The sequence below is a fragment of the Pygocentrus nattereri genome, chromosome 30, assembly GCF_015220715.1.
Source record: "Pygocentrus nattereri isolate fPygNat1 chromosome 30, fPygNat1.pri, whole genome shotgun sequence".
Lineage (NCBI taxonomy): Eukaryota > Metazoa > Chordata > Actinopteri > Characiformes > Serrasalmidae > Pygocentrus > Pygocentrus nattereri.
Genome location: NC_051240.1, coordinates 12,286,782 through 12,311,790, shown reverse-complemented (window position 1 = coordinate 12,311,790; position 25,009 = coordinate 12,286,782). Strand labels below are relative to the sequence as shown.

At 39.7% G+C, this 25,009-nt stretch overlaps 1 protein-coding gene across 3 annotated transcripts; it reads right to left on the bottom strand.

The window, feature by feature from the left end:
* Positions 1–168: 168 nt before the first annotated feature.
* mpp4b (membrane protein, palmitoylated 4b (MAGUK p55 subfamily member 4)) lies at positions 169–25,009 on the bottom strand. 3 transcript variants are annotated; one of them, XM_017702204.2, is made up of 22 exons: positions 24,814–25,009; positions 23,772–23,902; positions 19,945–20,066; positions 19,781–19,858; positions 18,615–18,698; positions 18,175–18,306; positions 13,881–13,962; positions 13,195–13,280; positions 13,033–13,104; positions 11,821–12,017; positions 10,448–10,506; positions 8,364–8,381; positions 8,217–8,258; positions 8,115–8,135; positions 6,273–6,287; positions 6,129–6,170; positions 5,076–5,255; positions 3,462–3,542; positions 3,256–3,349; positions 2,968–3,076; positions 1,473–1,607; positions 169–671 (listed from the first exon to the last, which is right to left on the bottom strand). In XM_017702204.2, exons 2-22 carry the CDS (start codon positions 23,830–23,832, stop codon positions 480–482), a joined length of 1,902 nt encoding a protein of 633 aa, XP_017557693.2. In that variant the 5' UTR covers positions 23,833–23,902; positions 24,814–25,009; the 3' UTR covers positions 169–479. The 3 variants fall into 3 exon arrangements, 2 of the variants coding, with proteins under 2 accessions (XP_017557693.2, XP_017557694.1); XM_017702205.1 differs by lacking the exons at positions 8,364–8,381; positions 18,615–18,698; positions 19,781–19,858; ... (1 more) ...; positions 23,772–23,902; positions 24,814–25,009 and adding an exon at positions 18,450–18,533 and having other exon boundaries at positions 8,217–8,306; XR_005129983.1 differs by lacking the exons at positions 169–671; positions 1,473–1,607; positions 2,968–3,076; ... (9 more) ...; positions 11,821–12,017; positions 13,033–13,104 and adding exons at positions 14,741–15,892; positions 16,013–16,313 and having other exon boundaries at positions 13,242–13,280.

Below are 25,009 nucleotides of genomic sequence, written 5' to 3'. Positions count from 1 at the left end.
AGATTCATTGACCAAAATTGGACAGAAGTTTCGGAAATGAAAGGCACCGAATGAATTGGGTTTAGATGGGAAAAAACAGGCTTTATTTGTCTATTTTGTGGTGAATGAGTCTACTGGAACGCAACAGCAGTACTCCTAGATCACAGCAGAAGGAAAAGAGACACAAAGGAAAAAAGACTTTTCTTTTTATTAAAGAAATGAACAATAAATGTCTCAAAACAGCTTCTGTATGAACAGAAAGCTTATGTAAATACACCACATAATGTGTCACAGCTCCAAGTCTAGAGAGGCGTTTTCCCTGACCTAACACTGATCTGATTCCGTCTCTTGGTTGATTGATCATTTTATTATTATGCATTTATTTGTTCATTTGAGTTGGAGCAGGGAAACACAAAGCTGAGCCATGCTGTAGCTCTTGGGGCTGGGTGCATATAACTGAGCACCGCACAGTCACATCTTTTCAGCCTTTTCTTCTGTTCTCAGAACTGAACAGTTGGTCTGATCCATGAAACGGGAACCCACTGCGGCTCGTCCTGCGCTCTCCTGATCGCGGTCAGCAGCTGCACACATGAGGCCTGCAGGCCATCGTTCACAATCACATGATCAAAGAACTGACCGTAGTGCTGCTCCATCTTCCGGCCTGCTTCCTCTATCTCCTGAAAATCTTCATCCTGAGAGAGACAGAGACAGAGATGGAGGGAGAGAAAAAGTAAGAAAAAAAGAGGTAAGCAGAGAAAAAAAGTGAAAAGAGAGAGAAAGCGATACAATATGTGAGAGAGAAAGTATAATGGAAAGAAAAAAGAGTAAAGTTAGACAGAGAGAAAGATAGAAAGGAAAAGACAAAGAAAGAAAAAGACAAGAAGAAGATGTAAAGAAAGAATGAAAGATGAGGTAAAGAGAAAGAAGAAAAGGGGGGAAGTAAAAAGAAAGAAAAAGAAAAAAGGAGAGGAAGAAATAAAAGAAAGGGACAAAAGAAAGAAAAGAGATCAGGAAGAGGAGGTAGAGAAAGAATGAAAGAAGATGTAAAAAGAAGGAACAGGGGAGAGGTAGGTAAAAAGAGAAAGAAAGCAGTGAACAAAGAAAGAAGAGGAAAAAGGTACAAGAAAGAAATACAGGTAGAAGAGGTAAAGAAAGAAAGTGGTACAAAAAAGAAAGAAAGAAGGTAAAGAAAGAAAAAAGGAAAGGTAAAAAGACAAAGAAAGGCGTAAAGAAAGAAAGGAGAGGAAAAGAAAGAATGAAGAATGAAATAAAGAAAGAGATGTGACACAGAAAGACATACAGTATGAGCAACAGAGCAAAATATAAAGACAAATAGAGACAATGTTGATGAGTAATGGTGAGACCAAAACATCCTATAACGTTTCAGAGCAGACATCAGACGTCTGCCGGTCAGCTTCACAGTTAAACAGAATTAAACTGCATTATGAGCCAGAACACAAAAACACTGACCGCGCTACGGCGAGTGGACTGACCTTAAAGGACCGAGTGGTGTAGTAGCTGGTGATTAGCTGGGAGTTCACCCGCGTTCGCTTCATCTGGTCTAAAGGAGGAGGTTTTATATAGATGACGTACGCTCTCAGCTCATGGGTCCGTACTGCATCGATGGCCTGCAGAGGACAGCCAACACAACAGGAATTTATATATTACATATATATATATATATATATATATATATATATATATATATATATATATAGTATAAATATGTTAAATGCCAATGTCCTAACATGACAGTAATGTGGAAATAAATAAAAAAATGTAAATAATATTGAACGCTTATGTGTTAATGTTTGTAATCTATCTATCAATAGAAACTATTCAGAAGATTCTATTTTCAGAAGGCACCAATTATTAGTCACTCAACTTTGTCATTTTGTTCACACTGTCAGAGTGCAACATAGAAAAAACACACATAAAACTGTACAGCAATGACACTACATAGCAGAGTTTAACAACAACAGGGCTTTTTTAAGCAGTGCTTATAAAGCCACATTCATAAGCAGTGATGCTTGTAACAAGTTCTCGCCGTACTTTGGCTACATTCACATTACAAGCTTCATTGCTCAAATGCAATATTTTGATCAAATCCGATCTCTCTGACACACTCGTTTAGGTAAATGACTCAAATCTTTCATGAATGTAAACGAACCAGCATCCTGGAATGACCCGCAGTCGCACATCCTGCTCAGTAACGTCACATGAATGAATCACGTGGATCATCAGCACAAATTAACGAGCAGAATGAGCTTCACTACGGAAACAATTAACTCTGCTCAGCTCTCAACTGCATTATTAGAGCGAGACGAAGGAGAAAAAGGTGAGATATGTTGCTTTTCCATCGTTTACAGGCTTTAGCTTCTGTTTGGTGCTGCTGCCATGGTAACGCTGAATGATGGCACAAGGACAGTGGAAGAAAACCACATGAATTCCAATTTGAGCATTTACATTAAGGTCGCATGGCCACAAATCGGATACATATCCGATCTAGGACCACATATGAAAGAGCTCAGGTTGGATTTGAAAAGATCAGATTTGCCCAGATTTGCCCTGATCCTACCATCACATCTGAGTCACATTGGGGCAAAAAAATCGGATTTGTGCTACTTCAACCTGGTAACATGAACGGAGCCTTTGAAATTCACTCGGCAGTAGTAACAGCTGCAAACTGCATATTGATCCCAGAATGCCTCAGACAGTTAATGGGGCATGAAACAATAACTAACAAGTCAGCACACCTTCCTCAACTTAGCTAATTGACACTTCTGTTGCTCATCCAGCTATTTCAGCTGTAATCTTGCAATTCACGTACATATGGATTCTCAAACTAGTCATCAAAGTCCCCAACAGTCCACATTCATGTTCTACTCCAGACACAGAAGCCTCGGTCAGCTTAGGGCTTAATAGATGTTAATAAACGATAGAATGATTAGATTTAACCCCTGAGAAATATATATCAATAAAACTTACATAAGGCTCAATGTCAATGATACAAATCTTCCCAGCAGTTAGGACGTCCTTCACTGCTTCCACACTGGTGCCGTAGAAGTGGCCTCTGTACTCTCCATACTCTATAAAACTGAGCAGACAATCACACGTCACAATGTCAACTCTGAACATCTTACAGCAAAAAGTACAGTAATAATAATCCTGCTTGAAAAACATGATATTATATACAGTTGCACCATTAGTTCATGCACAAGACACCAGCTTACTGACCAATTGTATAACTGTCCAGATGGATTAGTAAGTAGTTACCATTGGTTGTACGCCATGTTCTCAAACTGATCTCTGTTGATAAAGTGATATTCCCGACCAGGTTCTTCATGGCTCTTCAGAGGCCTTGTGGTGTCTGGATGGGAGAAAAAAGCAGAAAAACACAATGCAGTACAGAACCCTTTAATCTGTAGGATACTTTCTCAACAACCACAAGTTAAGATCTCTGAGTGTGTATTTATACTGACGTGGTGTGGCTCCCTGGTAGGTCTTCGGGTTGATCTCAATCAGCCTCCTGCGTAACTCGTTCACACCGACTCCAGAGGGACCTAAGAAAGTAACACAGATATTTTGATCTAACACCTTTTAAAAGTTAAATAAACAAAATGTGTAACCAAATTTTCATGCATGGCCTCATTTAACAACTCATTCAACTACATTCAACTGACTGTGAGATGAGGACATTCCCTATATCCTAGCATTCATCAGACCATGTTTGAAAGAAATAGGAAATTGGTTATACCTCATGTTGAGTGTAAGATCACATGAGTAATGAAAACAAACTCTTTAGATATGCTAATGAGGTGGAGTCAAATTAGCACACAGTTTAAATAACATATAGCCAACATACAGATTGTTCATTTAAATGAAGAACTGATTGTATTGGAAGTTCAAGTGTTGAATTGTTTACCTGTTGTAGCTTTGAAAAAAAAAAAAACTAAATCACACTGACTTGAATTTCTATTCCTGCTTCTAATGTCACTAATTTGAAGCACTGCTTTTGTGAAGCATCAAAATCCATTTGATTGCCCCCTTGTGGAGATTTGTTAGCTTGCTTAAGGCGAGTGAGTGAGTGAGTGAGTGAGTGAGTGAGTGAGTGAGTGAGTGAGTGAGTGAGTGAGTGAGCGAGTGAGCAGGGGTCGACATTGCCTATTGCCTGGTTTCTTGGTTTCACAAACTGGCTCCTAATAATACGCAGCCTGTGACCAGAGTTGCCTCTTGCTCTGGATTTCTTTCATGTTTTCCTTTTAACCAAGCACCAGACTACTTTTCACGCTTCCTCACCAGATCCAAAGCCTGTTTGGTGAGACACGCAATGCAATTCCAACTAATCAGGTTTTGTCATAATTCTCCAACTGTAATAACCGCAATAGCTAACATGACATCAATGTTTGTATTAAAGTTTTAACTTTTTTAGGGTGAAATTAAGTTCAGGGTTATGGTTAAATTAAGTTTATCCCTCTAAATTGCAGGGGCAGCTGGACCCTACCCCAGAAGTCACTGGGCAGAAGGCAGGAAACACACTGGGTGGGTCGCCAGTCCATCACAGGGCAGATACACAGACGTAAACATTCATACACACATTCACACCAAGGGGTAATTAAGTGTCTCCAATTGGCCTGACTGCCTGTCTTCGGACTGTGGAGGAAAAGGAAACCTACGCAGACAGAGAACATGCACACTCCACACAGAAAGCCCTGGTCACCCAGCCAGGGAATCGAACCTTCTTACTGTGAGACCCCAACCTCTCTGTATGTCCAGCCAGAGTTGTGCAATCTGAGCTGAAACATTCTATATAAGTTCACAGTTAACGGGCAGAGCTAAACCACGGTAGGCTGAATGGATGGATGAATCTGACCTCACAAAAACAATGTATTCAAAATGAAGTATTTTTCCACACATAGACTGTATGCATGTTTGATTATACATCCAACCTCAATATTTAAAAAAAAGGCTAAGATTCTTTCTCCCATGATATGAGCCCCTTGATGTATGTATGATAAGCATACACAAACTCAATTTTGGTCACATGATTCATTGGCTTGGTGGGATGAGTGGCTAGTATACACATGCTGACTCACCCAGCAGGGCGATGAGGCGGTGTGTGTCCTCTGGGTGGCGCTGGTAACGCACCACCTCCTCGTAGGGGTTGGCCAGGGCACTGTAGCAGCTGCTTGGGCAGCGGAGGGAGCAGGACAGGCCTGAACCTCCACTGTGGACCCTCCGCCGACGGCACAGACGCAGACTCCGCCGAAACCCAGCTGAGTCAATGAAAAACATGCACTGTCAGTGAAGTTACAATACCAAACAGTAATAACTCCATCATACTCATAAATACAGTTAATACACTTACAGTATCAACCAGAAACAGTCACACTAGCAACACCCAATATAATACACAACCCAGCCTAGCATTACATGAAAAATACAGACTGCGTGTTCTTTCAGCTACAATATGAGAGATGAAAACAATACGAAAAAAAATTCTTATGGTGATGATTGCTGAAGATACAGATATCAATATGGTAGATTAGAGGGAAACTCTACACATATTTACATTTGTTTCACATAAATAAATGGTTAAAACACAAACAGTGTCATTCAGAGTGGTTTAATGTAAAATCCAGAAATGTAGAAAAAAGTACCGAGCTACAATTGTTCACAGTTCTGGTAATAGGAACCAGACGTCCTGAGAGTTTAATGCCTCTAAAAACTCCCTCACAGAATTTTTACGCTAAAAGGTTATGAAACTCTTGCCTGATATGTGATAGTTTTAGATAGGATTTTGATCTATAACATATCTTTAACAATTCATTCAGTGCTGATGGGTACATGCAGTGTGGTGGGAGACAAAATAGTGCTCCAAAGAATTTTTTGTTGGAGATTCATCACTATTTTACAATGATCCGCATTGCATATAAAACTCAGAAGACACATGTAGATCCGCTGGACATTTTGGATAGTAAACATAAAAACCTCTGACTCTTGTCACCACCATTGTAATGAAATCTCAGTCAGTTTCTCTGTTTCATATCAAACACTCTGAATGACATCTCAACCACTGAGTGATGCAGAAATTCAGAAAAAAGTGGAATTCCATTTTCGTGTTTTTTATCAAAAAGTGAACCACTTACCGAGATAGATTCCCTCAATGTTGGTGCTGAACTCGCTCTCGTCTGACAACCAAAGACAAAGCAATAAACATGTTCTGAGTCAAATTACTATGAAAACCAAGAATTTGGAAACCAAATGATGACTGAAGTGGTTCATGCGCTCACCTTCCCTAAGCTCCTCTTCTCAGTCACCATGCAGAATAAAGAGGACAAAGACGGTGAGGATGAAGTGCAGTATTGTCTGGAACTGAAAAAAACTGGAGAAGGGCTTTGAACTGACATGCATATTGTTGGAAAACAAGCCAAAAAGAAACTGCCCGTGATTGACAGGCACACAAAAAAGGCTTCTTTAGATCTACAGATGTAGGGACTGGTCTGCCTAGGAGTGTCTGTTTATAGTACATGCTGTGTCACACATTATATTTCACACATGTAGCATTTATTATAACCTCTGTAATATTTTTGTGTGATGTCTACAAGTAAGCAATTTTCTGTTTATCGCCCCTGATGTAGGGCTAGGTACTGTCAATATCGATATACTAATAATATCAATATCAAAACCTTAATTTCAATTCCCAAATGATACTTTGATACACTGAGAGTGACAGATTACAGATTAATCAAGAAGTACTGACATTTATAATATGCATACATAATGCAATTAAAACAGCCAATCAGCAGTGTAGATTTCAAAACAAGCATGCTTATTGGATCAAGGATGATGAGCTCACAAATAATTACTGCGGTACTAAAATCCAGTATCAGAGAATGTTTCAATGTTCAGTAGTATTGAAGTAATTTGGTCAGTACCATAAAAATATTGAATTTTGATATGCAGCTCTACCCTAGAATGCCTATTTTTAAGCCTGTCTGTTTCACATACATCATTGTATATGTTGTACACTGTTTCCTGCAAAAAATAGTGCTTCTGGCGTGATCAACAGTAGAGATTTAAATATCTGTCCAAACTAACTGCTCATGTTGGGTTTGGTTGGGTTCAGTCAGGTTCAGCTATCATTTTCCCAAATGTATATCGGGCTTGGGGTGGGCTCATATTTTACATTCGGGTTCTTACAGCCCACCTCCCACCAGTAATATATTTTTCCCTGCACTTCCATCTGCTTTACTTTATTCTTCCTCCTTTTTTCCATTACTTTAACCTTTTCAAGATCTCTGTATTGTAACCAGCACACGTCATTTTTATGCAACAAATCGTCCAGAAATTCAGTGATGCCGAATGCCAATATACCGTTAGAAAGGCTGAAATCTCAGAATTCGATTCCTGCAAACCATTTCATGATTTGTTGTTCACAGCACTTATGATCATCTCATTTTGCAACATAATGAGCAAATGCTAGCAAATCTGTGGGTTCTCATTTTTAACACTTTGCTGCTAGACAGAGACAGACATCATAATCCCTAACACGTGGTCCTGATAACACAGCAAGAGTCAGAGATCAGTTTAGAGTCTATGAGTCAAGCGGAAATAAACTCCTCCATTCTAGCCTCTGTCACTCTGTGTCAGTAATTCATACAATTATTCATACAATTCATACAATTATTCTGACAGTTGGCAAAAAACGTGAGAATTTTATCTTTCAACTGAGATCAAGATCATGACTGCAGCCCAAGGTATGTGGAAACAGGGCTTCTTTTACTGTGGGTATAGCGTTTTTGGTAAAGATGGGGTGGCAGGTAATAGGTTCAAACTAGGTTTGGCTCTAGACAGTTTCAGACTGGCTTGAGTTTGGTTAGTTTAAAGCAATTTTTTTTCAGGCTCAGATCAAATTTAGTCTTAAACATCAGCACTGTGGGTCAGCTCAGGTTGGGCTGGGAAAGTTCTCAGGCTGAATTCAGGTGGGAGCAAAAGTTCAGACTTGCTTAAAGTTCTAATTCACAGTGCCTTTGGTGTGACAAAATCACATTCAAAGGCATATACATTTTAGATAACATGCTTTGCACATTAACTAAGCCCAAACTTAGTCTAAAAAGAAAGGACTTACCTACCAGATTCAAAAGCTTCCTCATCTGTAAGAACAGTACACTCCATTAGTGAAACATAAAGACATAATAATTTTAAAATTCTAATACACTGAATAAGATCTGTACCTGCTTCTATGAAAGTCACATCTATAGCCAATATGTCGTCCTCTGAGGAAAGGAGAAATTGGAGTGGGGGACACGAATAGAGAGGTTTAGCTGTATGAAAACAAGAGGCTTTTTATTTCTACAGCACTGTCAGTGAATGATCCTCACCTTCGTCCACTGTGCTCACTGCAGATTAGCAGAAAAGATCAACACATTAGTATGAGATTATGATGTTTCATGCTGGAACATTAACTGCTATGTTAGTAAAGGATAGTGGTGGAAAGTAACTAAGTAAATGTAATTCATCACTGTACTTAAGTAGTTGTCTCGTGTATCTGTACTTTACTGAAGTATTCCAACTTGGAGACTTTTTACTCTCACTCCACTACATTTCAAAATCAGATATCTTACTTTTTACTTCACTACATTTTGCAAAATCTGTCGTTCCTTTTGGTTTCTGTGTGTATAAAAACGTAACATGTCAAAAGGAAAGAAGCGCAAAGCCAGAGCACCAATCAGGGCCCAGCGGTCACTTTGTTTAGAGCCGGTTCTGACCTGTTGGTCATACCGACCCAGTGCAGCACGCAGTTCAACGTCAGCGCAGCAGCGTAAAACTTTGGGAGAGTCTGTTCAACATAAATGATGAACTAACCTAACTTTGTGTAAATAGAGCTCAATATAGAAATATGTCCACATATGCAGTCGAGACTGACGCGGCTTTTTTCTGAATTTCTACAAACACCATTTCATTTTATAGTAAATGAGTTTGGGCTGGTTTATGTTTATGAACAGAGGCCTACAGATCAACATAGTAAAGGAGCTCATCTGTGATCCTGAGTTTAAAGCCAGTTTTTATTCAACTTAAACTTGAAACTAAGTTGTGTGTAAAAGTGATTTCAGAGCCACTCGGTTCTCCCTGATGGAAACTGTTTACCTTCAATGTTTTGTGCTTATGATCATTTTAATAGACATCAGCATCACTAATTAATGACGTTCTATTAAAAGACTGGTTTACCAAAAGAGACGCTGGAGGACTTTCACCTGAAATGAGTTCATGAAGCAAGAATCTTGTTACAAAAATGATAACAGGACATTAGAACCATAATTAATCTTTTAGTACTTTTATAGTTAAGTACATTTGAAGGCTAATACTTTTGTACTTTTACTCAATTGGAGGTATTACTCCTTGGGTATCTCTACTTCAACTCAAGTACATAATTTGTGTAATTTGTCCACCACTGGTAAAGGATAAGTTGGAAGATTTTGTACTTAAACGCACAAATCTTGTTAAGATAGTATTAGTCTCATAGCTGCTAAATTTGGACTACAAACATGCTTTGGCTGTTTCAATAAAATTCTACTTAAAGTTAGAAATACACTAAATGAACAGTACATAACTGGAGTAATATTAGTTCTTTATTTATTAAATAAATGCAGGTAGGTTTTCTTTTGTTGTGTAGCACTACTAAGGCTAATCCTTCTAACAGCACAATATACTTACTTCAGTCTAGACCACACTACTGCTAAACCCAGTATGGCATTAAAGATGCAGTGTGCAGGATTTAAGGGAATCTATTAGCAGAAATGGAATATAGTACACAAAACCATGTTTTCATGAGTGTATCATCACATGACTAGGAATGCTTGTGTTTTGTGTTCAGAATGAGCCCTTCATGTCTACCTAGGGAGCAGGTCCTTTTGAATCGCCATGTTTCTACAGTAACCTAGAACAGACAAACCAAACACCAGTTCTAAAGAGCCTTTTGTGCTTTTACATTGATAGAGCAGCTTGAATTTTGTGGCACTATAGCACCAGTTGGAAGATGCAGTTGCTGCCATTGCTACTGAAGTTGAAGAACCCAAACTTTGACAAATAAATCATCATACTTATTATTCAGCACAAGAAAAAGTGAGAGAGGATAAACCCTTGTTGCCAAAGAAACAAAAAAAATTAAGAGGAAAAACAAAATCGGGACGGGCGACAGCAGAAAACCTGACAGCCACCACAGGTTTTACTACATGCTTGGAAAGGGAGGGGTGAGGATAGGGTATTCAGTTAGTTTCAATCTGCAACCTCACCACTAGATGCCGCTAAATCCTGCACATTGCTCCTTTAAACAAAAGCACTGGAAAGATTACATGCAATTTAATGCTCATAACTACAGTTAAGTGGTCTGGTTCTTTAATTATTTATTTCATACTACTAAACAAGCACAGCACACATACAAAACAGACACATAATCTGTACTTACATGTTTTGATGCAAGTGTGAGGTTGATATGGCTGCGACCACCAGAACTCTCTCTGCTTCCTGTGCACACAAGACAACCCAAACAAAGGGAGAACGTGGAGAATCTTAAAGGCGCCACATTACATACAGTATTTATTCAGTTTAAAGAAACACGCCAACCAAAATGGAAAATTTAACCATTGCTATATCTCACCTTCTACAGAGGTGCAGCATTTCTAGAGTGAGACGTTCTGATTTAAAGACCAAGACAACACTGTTCTGATGATCTGTTTTTAAGGTGTGAACTTTTGAAAATTACAGCTGTTTTGGGGTGGATTATTATGTACGTGCTGTTTTGAAGTGGGGTTTTTTTTTCGGTAGCTCTTAAAAGCAGAAAGGAGGCAGGGAGCTAACGTTACTGCCAGGAGACCAAATATCTTACTGTAGCCATAGAACTGTAATACCTGTTACTAGATCATCATTATAATGGAGAAATTAGATCACCTGAACAACAGAAATGACTCGTTAGACGAGATATTGGTCCACTTGTTCGAAAAAGGTCGGCGCCCCACTAACTGCCACTGCTGGTCCACTCAGACCACCTGGATTATTGTCCTGCATACAAGCTCTAACTAGTTTTTAATCTCTTCAAACAGAATTTAAATGCACAGAGACTTTTATTTTAGAAAAATAAACTTACACAAATTTTACAAACAACCGATAGGAAAAAAAATGAATGACTAGGCTGATATAAAATGATTTTATAGAAAATGTTGCTGCTAAAGTTGTGGTAGATTAAAATTATTCACTAATCTAATTTACAAAGTGTAACTAAAGAAAGGGAGGAAGGAAAAATCAGTAAATTGGACTGTGAACAGTAAATGACTCTTGCTATCAGTGAAAACTCAGTTTGGCTTCTTTTTTTCTGACTGAAAGCATAAACATTGTCTTGTTGAATAAAGATACAATCACTGTTTTCTTCATAGTTTTGTTCAGCAAGCAAGGTAACAGTTACACTAATGCTAGACCGGTTGTATTTATTAGCCTCTAGATCAGTGGCTAGGCTAGCAGTCAGAGCTGGGCGACATCACCAATGATGTATTTGCATAATGGGAATTTTAGCTGTTTTTATATTTACACTATTTAAGACTTTGTTGTGTCTGTTGTTCATTTAAGTTTTAATTTTTTACTGAACTAACACATAGAGCACAATTTCACAACTGAAAACTGAAGTAAAACTATAGAGGATATTATCAGTTACCAGAATTTTTAGCCCCTTAGCTTCTTTGTTATCAGTGACAAACTTTTCATATCAGTCTGGCCCTGTTATTCAGTCACTTGTGACCTGTGCAGTCGAGAGAGCTTTAAGCCTTAACCCTTAAACCCGCATCTGACCTCTTGAGTAGGGAGGAGGAGGGGATTAAGCCAGCGCAGGCGGAGCTACACGGCAGTTTCTTTGCCTGCCACCAGAGAGCGTCTGTCTGGTCCACTATCTCCAGCAGATCCCCCCTTCTGAAAACCATGCCGGCATCTGCACAGGGGATGGCTGGGTCCTGCTGGGGGCTGTAGTCCACCAAGGCCCGTACATACAGCTGAGAGTGAGACAGAACCATTATAACACCATAAAGGCCCACATACAGCATGTACTACACATGGTACAATGCCACTATTTCCTGATAACAATTCTGAAATCATAAATGACAGCTAATACTAAGAGTGATCCAATATTTTAGCACCAAAAAGTACTAAACTTTAAAATGAGCTATTTATAGCATCATAATAGTTATTACATAATAATTACACACGTATCTTCAACAAATTGGTGGTAAATAATTGGATAATAATTCCAAACTTCCTAATGTTGATTCCATTTTGAAAAATAGTCTGTGTTAGGCTATATATGTCTACTGTTATCATGTGACCTACTTTACTTTGCTTTATATTACATTGCAAAACAAGCAATTATGTGATGATATTTCAGGCTAGATTTGTTACAGCAAAGGAAAAAAATTCCCTCTGAAATCTAATCAATCGTTTGCTGCTAGTACTTGCCCTTTTAAAATGGCTAGTACTAGCCATTTTATAAGCTACGCCTACTTTATATGTTCATTATATTTATAGTTTACCAGACTCCCTCTACCCCATTAATTACTGGCCAGTTTCTGACCACACAACCACTGTTGTCCAGGGAGCTGCAGCTGCTATTGGGCCACTGATAACAGATATTCAAAAATTAAAAAATGTTTTCCCCATTTTTCCCCATCACAACAAGCTGCTTAGACCTACATATTCTAATATGCACACGGCACTGAATACAGAATGAAAACATAACTTCAGAGATCTATTAGTGTCAATGCTGGGGTTGAGAATGGTCAGACTCTCAGAAATATCCAGCCAAGAGCTGTTTTATTGTCAGAAACTGACCACTGATGAAAGGCTAGTAAATAACCAATACCAACTGTGCATCAACAGATGGGCTACAATCTCTAACTGTACAATAGCAGGGCTGGCCTGCAAAGTAGGGGTTTCTAATAAAGTGACCAATACCCAGGTCTGTAGTTGATGAGGTAAACAAACAAGTACACAAACACACAGAAATATACTGACCATCGTTTGGTTGTTTACAGGTCTGTTAGTGATGGGGACCACTTTAAACATGACAGTTCCATGGGAATGAGCCTGTTGGGGACAAACGGAACTGATCATGCTAAAAACATCAAATCAGCTTTTTTAAAAAAAAATAAAACCGAATGTAATGAGTGTGCTCACCAGTATCTGTATTATCTGCTCTGGTTCCAGTCCAAACACTGGATGACCGTTCACCTCCACCAGCCTGTCTCCTGCATGCAAGAGGCCTGCAGCATGGAAACAGCAATACATGCACTCCAGTTGAAAAGCACTGCACACCAATCATTTTGGTAAAACCAATTGCTGAGTGCTGCTCTTCATTCACATACAAACAAACATTCACTGAAGATGCTATGGACACTAAGACAACATCATTGGACAGCTCAACCCGCTTGGAGGAGAACGTTAACTGCCAATTCTGTTACGTCAGCTAACAGACGAGTACATTGGCTAGCAACAAGCTGAGTGATGGCCATCCTACCTAGTCACAGAGATGAGGTCAGTTATGATCTCTTAGACTTTATTGACAATCAAACTCATAGTCTTCAGCTAACAGAGCCACTGCTGTAACAGAAGCACCACTCATGAGCCCTTAAACTCAAAATATCACAGACAATGTTTGGCATCTTACACTTGAGGTATAAAAAGTTGATATGATGGTTGCAGACAGGACTGAAATCACAGAGATACTCTGAAAATAATTACATAAACTATAAAATATAAACTAATCTTGTCTGAATAGTACTTCAGAAAATGCCTGCATTTTAGTGATAAATGCCCATCTTTCCAGCAGCACTATAGACAGAGACAGAGTGGTACATTCTCACCACTACGGTCAGCCAATCCTCCATGAATAACTCGAGCCACATAGATCTCTCCTGTCGTTTCATCTCTTCTTATAGTTGCTCCCTAAAAGACAGAGCAGACACATAAAACATCATAATCTCAAAATGAATAAATGTACTTAAAGGGGCATTAAAGCCTAAAAATAGCATTTGATGTGTTATTTGTTGTGTTACATTCTGTAGCCCAGTACTGTATCATTCTGCCTCACTGGTTTCACACAATTCTTGATTTTGTATCCTATTTGTGTTTTCATCCATCAGTGTTCTCTCACTACAATACTCAGCATGCATTGTGCAGATACATCATACATCCACTGGGAAATCCAGTGATGGTAAGACTAATGACATTTGGCTTCACTGCAGTAACATTAGCTACCTGGCTCCCTTCTGCATTAACCAAAAAAAAACCCCAAAAAATTCAACCAGCCCCCTTCCCCCACATATCTGCCTCAGTATTTCCTTCCACCTTCAAGATACATCTATTACAAGATACATCTAGACTATTTTGGCACCTCTGTTGGAGGTGGGTAGACATGTTTACAGCGGATGTAGTAATGATGTTTTTCATTTTAGCCAGAATGTCTACTGAAGTCAACACATCTAAAACCTTTGAGATGGAAATGGAAGCAAGACGGACAGATGGCAGTCACACACTGAGTAATAAGTCAATGAATGAATTGTTTTAAGCAAGAGGAAAGATGAAAATGAATGTTCAAAGAAGAGCAAATGATGATGATAATGAGGACGAACTGAAGAAGAGAAGAATCTGCTGAATGAAGTAATGAATAAAGAATATGCCATGGCACTTATGAAAACATAGAGTAAAATCTGTAAGTGAACACCTCATTTCTTCTTTTTTTTCCTCTTTTTCTTCCCGTCAGAGAGGCATCCTATTCCACTGCTGCTGTCCCTGTGATTTCGGGTGGAGTTTGACCTCCCCAGGCCATTGGGCATATCACCCTGTCTCCTTGGAGATGAAGGTGATGGCTTTGTCTTGACTCCACCTTTTGGTGATGCGCTGCTGGAGACAGGCTGAGATAGTCTCCCTCGAGAGGCCACTGGATACTCCATGAAAATGCTGATGGAGCTGGAAGAGGACGAGGAGGTAGAAGAGCAGGATGGGCAACGCGATTGGTGAGTAAGAGCAGATTTGGCCTGACCAACATGGGCATTAGTAGAGATGTTTGCATCTCTCAAATGCTGTGCACTAGCCAGTGCATTGGCAGTTGTACATGGATTTGCATTTCCAAACTGAGTTGACGGTGCAGCACTGACAGCATTTCCGTCCCCAGATACTTTAGGCATTTCTTCCACTGTCCGTGGTGCTGGCACTGTGTTGCTAGTGCTCACTGGGCCCTGCAACTGTACAATGGCAGGTGCACTGATACAAAAATCTGCATCTCTAGACTGAGAGGACATAGAATTTCCTATTGTAGGTTCTTCACATATTTCCTCTGGATCTGCAGTTGCAGATTGAGAACACCCTTCCATAGGTTCTTCAGAAGTCTCTTCTGATGTCTGTGGCGCTGAAGCTGCACTACTAGCCGCAACCAGTCCCTGCAGCTTCTTCAGTACCTGGGCCAGCATAGCCAGGGCCTGAGCGTTCTCTTGGACACTGTCAGACATGCACTCGGTGGCAGTGGCCATCCTCTGGCCTAGGAGTTTGACGTCCTGCGAGCTGCGCTCCATGCAACTAGCTGCCTGCTGGACAGTGCTGCGCAGCTCATCCAGGCTGTCCTGCTTGGCCAGCTCCACTGGACGGCTCCCCATGGTCTTCATTAACCGATGACAGTGCAAGGGGCTGGGGGGAGCTGTGTGGACATAGCGGGCCATTCTGGGTGGGAGAGGAGGGGGGTGTGAGGGGTAGCAACAGGGAGTTAGATAAGAATGTGGGATGTGGATCCATGGGGAAAGAGTATAATGTGGATGGACAGGCAGTATGGGGTTTCCCATATCACAGTCACCCACAGCGCCCATGCCAGCAATAAAGTCGTCTCCAGAGGAAAAGAACAAGTGACCAGAAGAAAGTAGAAGAAAGATGGACAAAGCTGATTAGGTAACACATCTTGCAGCAACACCAGTCAAATACTGAACACTTGAACTTCGTTACTTACCAATGACTACTGAGCTACAGACAGAGGGGGCAGAGCAACTGAGGCTCCTGTCACAGAAAGCACTGCTCTGATGACACAGTTTGCAGCTGCCAGCATGTTTTGAGCGGGGATGCGTCTTCAGTTGGACAGGCTTAGGGGAAGAAGGTACTTCTGCAGGACTGTTAATGACTTTCTGTGGAGTTTCATGCTTTTTGGTACAAAGACCCCCAGACTGAGTCCTCTGGGCAGGGATGAACCTTTGGCGGGTCAGGTTACGCAGGGTGTCCCAGTGGCTGCGGATACCCCTACCTACACGACTCTTCTTCAGAGGACACAAGACTTTAGTTATCCACCAAAGCAAGCAGCAAACAACTGACAGATGTGAGAGTAAAGCCCAATAAGGTAGAACGTGGAACACAGGTTGGAACACCAAGGGCATAATATTTAAGTTACGTAGTTATGTGAGTAAGGAGGTTTACACATGGGTTTAAAGCTTAAAGGAACCTAAAACCATGTTTTCTTTATAATTAAGTTCATTTTGCTCTTGTGGGACCACAATATAGGAGTACCGAGCATGCCCAACGAACAAGGCCCCGCTACCCAATAAATGACTGATGTATTTCACCAAAATTCTCCCCTTTCAATTTGGAAAGGGTGATTCTAATTTTGGCTACAGCTCATGGTTTTAACAGTGTCTCTCTCTTAGGCAGAGAGCGTCTGAGTGAAAGCTAATCACCAAGCAAAAGCTAACACACAAGTGAAAGCTAACCCAGCGTGCATAACTGAGCGATCAAGCTAGCTCATCTGTCTGTAAGTCTGTCTTTTGTGGTTCTGTGAATGCATTCTCTAGATCTATCCTCCAGCAGTGCCATAAATAAACATGGAATTTTAAGTCATCTGTTCAGACATATTTTTTAGTAAGTGGACACAGCAGTGTCTACAGCACCAGCCACATATATATAGAGCCTCTTTCAGTCATTTGTCCCTGCCTCCATGACTGTGTTTAGTTTTTCCTCAGTAGAGCAGAAGATTGGAAGTGTTGTGCAGAGAGATGTCAATAAATATGCTCATCAGAATGTTAGGCTTTGCCCAGACGGTTCTCAGACAAGTGTGCTCTGTGAATTAAGATTTTTTAAAGCAGCATTTTACTGGATGTTTAACCTCTTAAAGAGTATTTACACCTCACTATTTTCAGCTAACACCACTTTCAAAAATGCTCACAAATGAGAGGGGCATGCTGGGCAGGACACTGCAGTGATGCTCAGGTTTGGAGGTGGGGCTGCGAGGGAAACTGGGTGGGCTGGGCTGCTGTGTTTTTAGAGCTAACTTTAGCTACCAGAAAATATGGAGCGTGACATAATCAAACGGCACTTTTGTGACTGATAGTCTTATAAGGTTGATGATTTTTCTCTACTTCCATCCCCATCTTTGATGAGGGAAAGTATTTCTGATCAGGCAGTGCATCTTGAGCCTTAACAGTATGAGCCACTGTCTCGAATCGTCAAGAAGTTCCCCCTCAAATTCACGTCAAGTCAGATCCTCGAGCGCACACACTCACTGAACAGAAATCAAAGGCAAGCAACACTGGAGCACGAAAGGCTGTATGGACAAAAGGTTGACACAGTCAGTAACAATGGTCATTTAAGGTTAACCTTTCCCTGAACCATTTCACTTTCCATAGTTCCAGTGTTACTTGCCGTTGATTCCTGTTCAGTGAGTCACGTTTGACTTGTGAAGGGAAACACAATAAAAGTGATATGTTTGGAAAGATGTGCTCACATTTCAAGTAAGCCTGGTGTGTATTATTATTAAAGAGCAATGCATTTCAGCTATTAATGAGAAAAAAAGATCTTAGGGTGTAGTTACTCTTTAAGATCCCAGGCTTATTATATACCAGGGCATATTGGTTAATACAGGGACTTCTTTGCAAACTGGCTGAGCTATTCTTGGCTGATTGGCCTGGGTCTTGGCCATTTAAGAGGTTAACAGGACATTCAATTTTAGTACCATGCAAATATTTCAAATATTTTCCTATGTGTTCCCTGGGACTGTGAGAGGTAACCTTGTCATGTTCTCATTTCTACATTTTATAATGCTGTACTGTCTTTCACAGAACAAACAAAACAAACTCAAAGGTACAGAAAGCTATAACACAACACAGAATCTCCTTAAATGCTACTCACTAAAGGCTGTTTGTTCTTGACCAAGCAGACAATCCTCATGGCCTCTTCATCGTCAGGCAGGTCTTCAGGCAGCGGTGGAAGGATGGGCTCATAGTCCTTTAGTCCCACCACATCATGGGCAGAGAGCAGAGCCTGCACACAGTTTTACTATGAGACAACCTGATCCAGGGATCTTACATGGAAATCCATTTGGCCCTGAAATAGTGCTCTATTAGTGTAAACCATTGGAAAAACTGAAGGTCCTTGAAGGAGTCTATGAAATGCCCAATGCTTACATGGGCTAACAGATTAGCCAGCATATGACAGAGGACGTCAAAGAGCAGGGTCTATCATGCTGTTTCGGACCCCTGGCAATGTTTACCTGGGACTGCCTGTGAGAGACGACATGAAAATGAAACTGAATGTAAGCAATATTGACGCTATTAGTAACTGCTTATTACCTGCAGGTGAGGCTCGTTTAAGAGGGTATAGAGTTCTCTGGCCTCATGTGAAGGATATGGCAGCGCCCTCAGATCTGACAGAATCTGGAACAGACCAAAAGCAAAGAGCAGTTAGCCAAAGGTTACTTGCGTAATATTCAGCTTCAAGTTTCTTGAGATAGGTGTTAATATTTGTCATTATGTATGTGTGTGTGTGTGTGTGTGTATATATATATATATATGTATATATATATATATATATATATATATATATATATATATACACAGCATCTCACTTTCTGCAAATATTTTATTATATGTTTCAATGGGACGACACTAGAAATGAAACTTGTATAGAAGTACAGATTTACTGTCCTCTGAAAAGAACTCAATACAGCCATTAATGCCTAAGACAAGTGAGTACACTTATATATATATATGTATATATATACATATATATATATATATATACATATACATAGATATATAGATATGGATAGATAACTTAAATACTTAAGTAAATGTATTCTTACTTAACCTTTAATCTAATTACTGGCATTGCTCTAAATTCTGATGAACAAAATATGATGGATGCATTCTCTTATTTATATTTATATGCACTTTTTAAGTGAGTGTTGAGGAATGTTTCACTGGGGTATAAATATGACATGACACAGAGGCCAAATCCCCTCATTCATTCACCAACATGGGGAAAATTAGAGAATACACTGATGAAAGAGAAAAAAATAGTTGACCTTCATAAAACAGGCAATGGCTTTAAAAGTAGTGACATGCCTGAAAATATACCATATTCATTTTTAAGGTAATAACAACAATTGGATCTATAGTAAACCTGCTTGGAAGAGGCTGCATGTTTATTTTAGCCATGCACAGCGAAGAGGATAGATAGATGGGTACATTAATATAAGTATTATAGTTGATGTCTTGCAGAAAATCCTAGCACTTTAAGGTCATGAAATCTCCAAAACAACAATTAGTCGCCACCTCCATGCCAAGTGTTCCATTATTGAACTTCATGTCTGTGTATACAATATTATACTGTGTTTAATTAAATCAAAATGTGTGGCATAATTAAATTAAGTTCTTACAACACTTGCTATTTGTCACAACTTTGACTACAACAGCATCTCTGCAAGAGCCGTGAAAAAACTGTTTGCATTCTTAACCTCGAGTGAGAGTCCAGAGGCGTAGGAGAGATGTGGCCTGGTGGAGCTCCTCAGATACTGCTGGAGACACTCGTACACCTGCGGGGGGAGGTGACAGAGAGTGTTTACCACTTCACTGACGCAGATTAATGATGTGACTGTATTACACTGTCTGACTCACTGACCTTCAGTAGAGACTGCAGCCATGGAGCGTTGAGCAGACCGTACAGCAGATCAGAACCGTTTATGTCCCGGCCAACAGAGTCCCTCACCTCCTCCACCACGTGAGACAAGATCTGCATCAAGTCTGTACCACACACACGCGCACACACACACACTTACACTGACTTACCTTAAATGACCTCAACTCAGAATATCCACCCTCAGTATACTAAGAGCATCAGGTGTAACTCCACACTATTTACAGACATAGAGCAGAAGTTGTTTTGAAGTGTTTTTGAGGTTTTTATTGATGTAAAATATTGAGTTTGGTCATCTAAAGTAAAATTTTGTTTTGCACCGTTTCAGTCAAAGTATTTATTTCAGTTGAACATAATCTGCTAAACTCCTTGGGACCAGTATGAAGTGATTTTTATGGTGTAGATGTGAAAAAAATCTTCATTTAACCACGTATAAGGGAATTTTTCTCATTTTTAAAAAATGTATATACATAGAAAACAGTCATTGATATGTAAACACACTCGTTCAGACTGCTTTGACGTGAAATGCTTTGTTCTACAGAAACTTACTGGGTCGGAATATTTCACAGTGGTGGAGATAGGAACCAGACGTCTGAAGATTTTAATGGCTTTAAAAGCTCCCTCACAGAAAACTACTACATGAAATGGTTACAAATATGCTGCCTACAAAAGATCTGAGAACATCTTTAAAAAATACAAACTTGCTGGAGGCAAGGTGCAAAATACAGAGGGGCCTGGGGTGTCCAGGACTTCTTCGCCCCCTGCATGTCTCCGAAATTAAAATTCTAGGGGTCCCTGATGTTACGTTTTCTGTTAGGAAAAATTACACGCAAGTCTATGCAAGTCGTTAATTAGCTGCTTCGTTAATGATACAATATGCTGTAAAATACCAGAAGAGTTAGATTGAAAAACACGATAAACACCACCTTTTAAAAAACAAGCTAACGGTCTTGACTTACTCTTAACATCTAGCGCAGTCTGAATCCTAAATACGTTTGGTCACAAAAGCCGTTATTGTTTATTGTCAACATTTTACTGCATACACTACATTGTGCACATTTTACAGCAGAAATAGTCAAACTCCGGCGCTGTTCTCGAACCCACTAATCCGTTCAGCCAATGGGCATGCTGTATTCGGGTCAGGTGACACAACACTGTGACATTGAGATTCAATTCAATTAAAATTTTCCGAGTTATGATTAATATTTCACAGCAATGGGCTATATTTGTTGCAATTTACCTTTAGCTTTATGTTACAAATCTTAAATATTGCACTGAAAAGAAACTTGTTTGCATTACATGACTGTTAACTCTGAAACATGAAATGACCACTAGAGTTGTTTTTACCAAAAAAACAGTAAAAAAAATAAAATAAAAATGATAAAAGTTTCATTTTGTAAGTTATCTGTACTTTGTCTGGTTATTTTTACATAATCAAAACAACCCAAGTGCAGTTTGATTGATATTACCTGGAGTGCACAATAACAAATAATAAAATGATGAGATTTCTGTTTTTTGCAAATGAACTCTTCCTTCGCAATTATGAAAACGTGCCCTGTTCCTTAAGAGACGGGTGGAAAATGTTATTAATTTCCTGAACTAAAGATAGAGGAGGGGATGTGTAAGATCCCAGTCAGTGTGTGGAAAAGCACATTACCAAACTAGAAAAGAGCATTTTTAGAAGAACTGCTAAACCAAACACTCTACAAGCATTAGCACCACTATGAGTGAGTTAGTACACTCAAAAAAATATTTAAGCCCAAAAGTTAAAACTTACGTATTTTAATTACATCAATTTTCCACTCACTTTAAATACATAAATCCAATGTAAAAGAATGTGTTATAATTTGTTTCTCCATCGTGTTCAATAAACCTGAATGAATTAAACGATTAAATTAAAAGTAGGATTGTAGGATTAATGCAATTCATAACATTTATGTTCCCTAGTACCTTCTGTATTCACAGCACAATCACTCAGACTGTCTAAATGTACTGAATGATACGTCTTACATTAATAAGCATTTACTGTAGTCCAAACTGAGTCTCATTACTAAACACATGTAAACTTTAAAGTCTAATCTGAAAGAAATAAACACAACTTTATAGATTTCAGCTCAAATTCCCTGCTTTAGCATCTCTGTTCACTCCAGCTGAGCGACTAATTAAGGCCGATGTTTATGCGCTCAGCTTTCCTGCTGAGGTGCGGCTCTCATGCTGACCATCACGCCAGTTAGCAGCTCAGCTATCAGTCACTTCATGCCACGCTAATCTGCCCAGGTCACCTGCAGTTACAAACCACGACCTGCTGATCTGAATATTGATGGAGTTCATCTTTATACACTGTGATTCACAATAAATCCCTGCCGCTGTTTATTTAATCCACCATATATACCCGTTACCATGACAGCACACCTAGCAGGGATGCTAGCTAGCTGGTTCGCTGGTGTTGTCTAGAGTATCTCTCAAAATAAGCAAAATGAAACATTAATTTATGGTCAGAAACACAAATGAAGTTAATGCGCATCACGATTCCATTGCAGTTGCACTGAATAACAAAGGATGGCGGGAGACTGTAAATAAAAAGAGCCTCATGTCCCCCACAGCCGGTTTATGAGGAGCCTGGCCACTTCCTATTCCTCCTGTTATATAAAACCAGGCCTGCTAATCAGCAGAGGGCGCCCGCGAGGGAGTCCTCAATGAATGGGAGTAGAAGGAGCTCAAAGGCTAAAAATAGTTAAAACAGTTTCTAATCACTCGCCCAGAACGTTTCTTTAGTTTTAGACAGTAGAAGGATGTGTCTCACTAAAAACAAAGAAAGCTCACCTGTATTTTTCCTTTTTTCTACAGCAAACGGGTTTCGAGCAGCAGGAGGCGGGATTTACTGCTAGAGCGGGATGATTGATTGGCCAGCGGAGCAGCTCATTGGCTGTTCGCGCTCACTGACGTCATGGACATGCACGAGGCGCCGTTTTAAACTCCTATAACTCGCGTTTAAAAGCTCTTAAAAACAATAACAGCGGCGTAAAAATGTTTTGTGATATTTATTGTTCAGGAAATTAACGGAGTCTTTTACATTAAAAATGTTTAAGCAGTTATAAACTATGATTTTGCTCAAATGCTCAATATTAGCCCATTCATTTTGGACTCCCTCGGTAGCGCCCTCTAGCGTTTGAGAAAACAGGAAGGCATTGCAGAGAGTAGTAATTCTCCTCTCTGCAGGTTCTCCCGCTGGTTACATCCTGTATATATAAAAACAATACGCAGCCACGACTTAGTAAGGCGTGGGTACGAGATGATTAATTTGTAGCCACGACTTAGTAAAACCTGAGAATGAGATCCTAATGCTTGGCCATGACTTAGTAAGCCATGATCTCATTCCCATGCCTCACTAAGTTGTGGCCACGCATTAGGATCTCGTTCCCAGGCGTTAGCAAGGCGTATTACTTTTTATTTATACAGGATGCCACCAGTGGGTCTGCGTCCTGATGTCCAAGCAATTTCCTGGTTGATGATGCGTTTCCAGTTACTATTGCACATGCGCTCTGCCTCCTAATAAGATTTAGTGGGAAAATCTAACAGATCTTCTACAATTCAATCAAATCAGTTTTTGATTTACTCAAATTGGGTGGCTTCTAGTGAACAGAAATGAGCAAAGTATATTTTTAAGTTTTTAAAATATGTTTCTTGTAAAATGTTTGCTTGATGTTTATGGTGGGCATAATTTATTGAGTGTAGTAAGCCAACACTGGAGCAGCCAGCCAATAGGAGAAACCTCCCTGAAGCAACGTTGAAACACCAATGCCATCTCTTACCACTTTCTTCCACGTCCACATCCACATCCACATGCAGTCCAGTCTCCATTGCTGGCCTCATAGCACAGGAGCGTGTGTAGGGCCACACAGGAGTCTGGATGAATTCTTACTGACTTTCCTCTCATCCAAATCTGCAGACAACAACCAAATCTCCATCACAGCTAACTGAATGCAGCTTCACAGCACTGTCACACTGAGAGGACTGGTTACAGATTACAAACCTAAACGTATTAGCATCACTTACAGCACCCTGAGGATACAAATCCAGCTCCTCTTAGTAGCACCTCTGCTATTAAATATACCAAATCAGTGCCACTTTAGCACAAAGTAACCCATGAGGAAATCAGATATATGGCCACATATGGACAAATATCATAAGGAGTAAGGCATATATTTCAATATATACTGTATGTATTATATATAGATCATACATATGTGTAATATGTGTATGATGGGTGGGTGAATACGTATACATATTATATACAGATCACACATGTCACATACATGCTAAGTCAATGGAACCAGTCTTTTTTTGGGGCCATTCATCATGATATAACATGAAAATAACAAAAATGGACATACAAGGTTTTCTGCAGACAGCAGCAATATATATAGCAATATATACCTTTAGATATATGTTTGTATATGTTTGTGTGCATGTGCTGTAGAAAAACATGTATGTGGAACGTGAAAATTCTATGATGGAATAAAATGTATTTACATTAATTTAAAGAACATCTTCACCCTCTTCTGCAAATTTACCACTTGGGAGATACTCATTTTTCTTATATATAAATGTACATGCACACAGGTATGCAGGCAGATAGATAGATAGATAGATAGATAGATAGATAGATAGATAGATAGATAGATAGATAGATAGATAGATAGAGGGATACAGAGATATAGATGTAGTTTATTGGCAGCCATGATTAACAGACTACTTCAGTAGTTCACTGATTACTGATACTGATTAAGCTAAACCTCAGAGACCTACTGAGCTAACACTCCAATAGTTAAGCAGCAAATCCTCACATCTCACCTCTTTCCCTCTTTCTCTGCGTCCTTTCCTCCACTTTGGTCCTCTCCAGGTTCAGAGCATCGTGGCCGGCGAAAGTGTTCTCATTTGTCCAGTGTTGTGGAGCTGAGGGTGGATTAAGATTGTTTAGATGTGCCAGTGTGGATGCACTCGGGTTGATATTCTACTACACTGTGACAGAGAGTTCCCTCGGAACAGA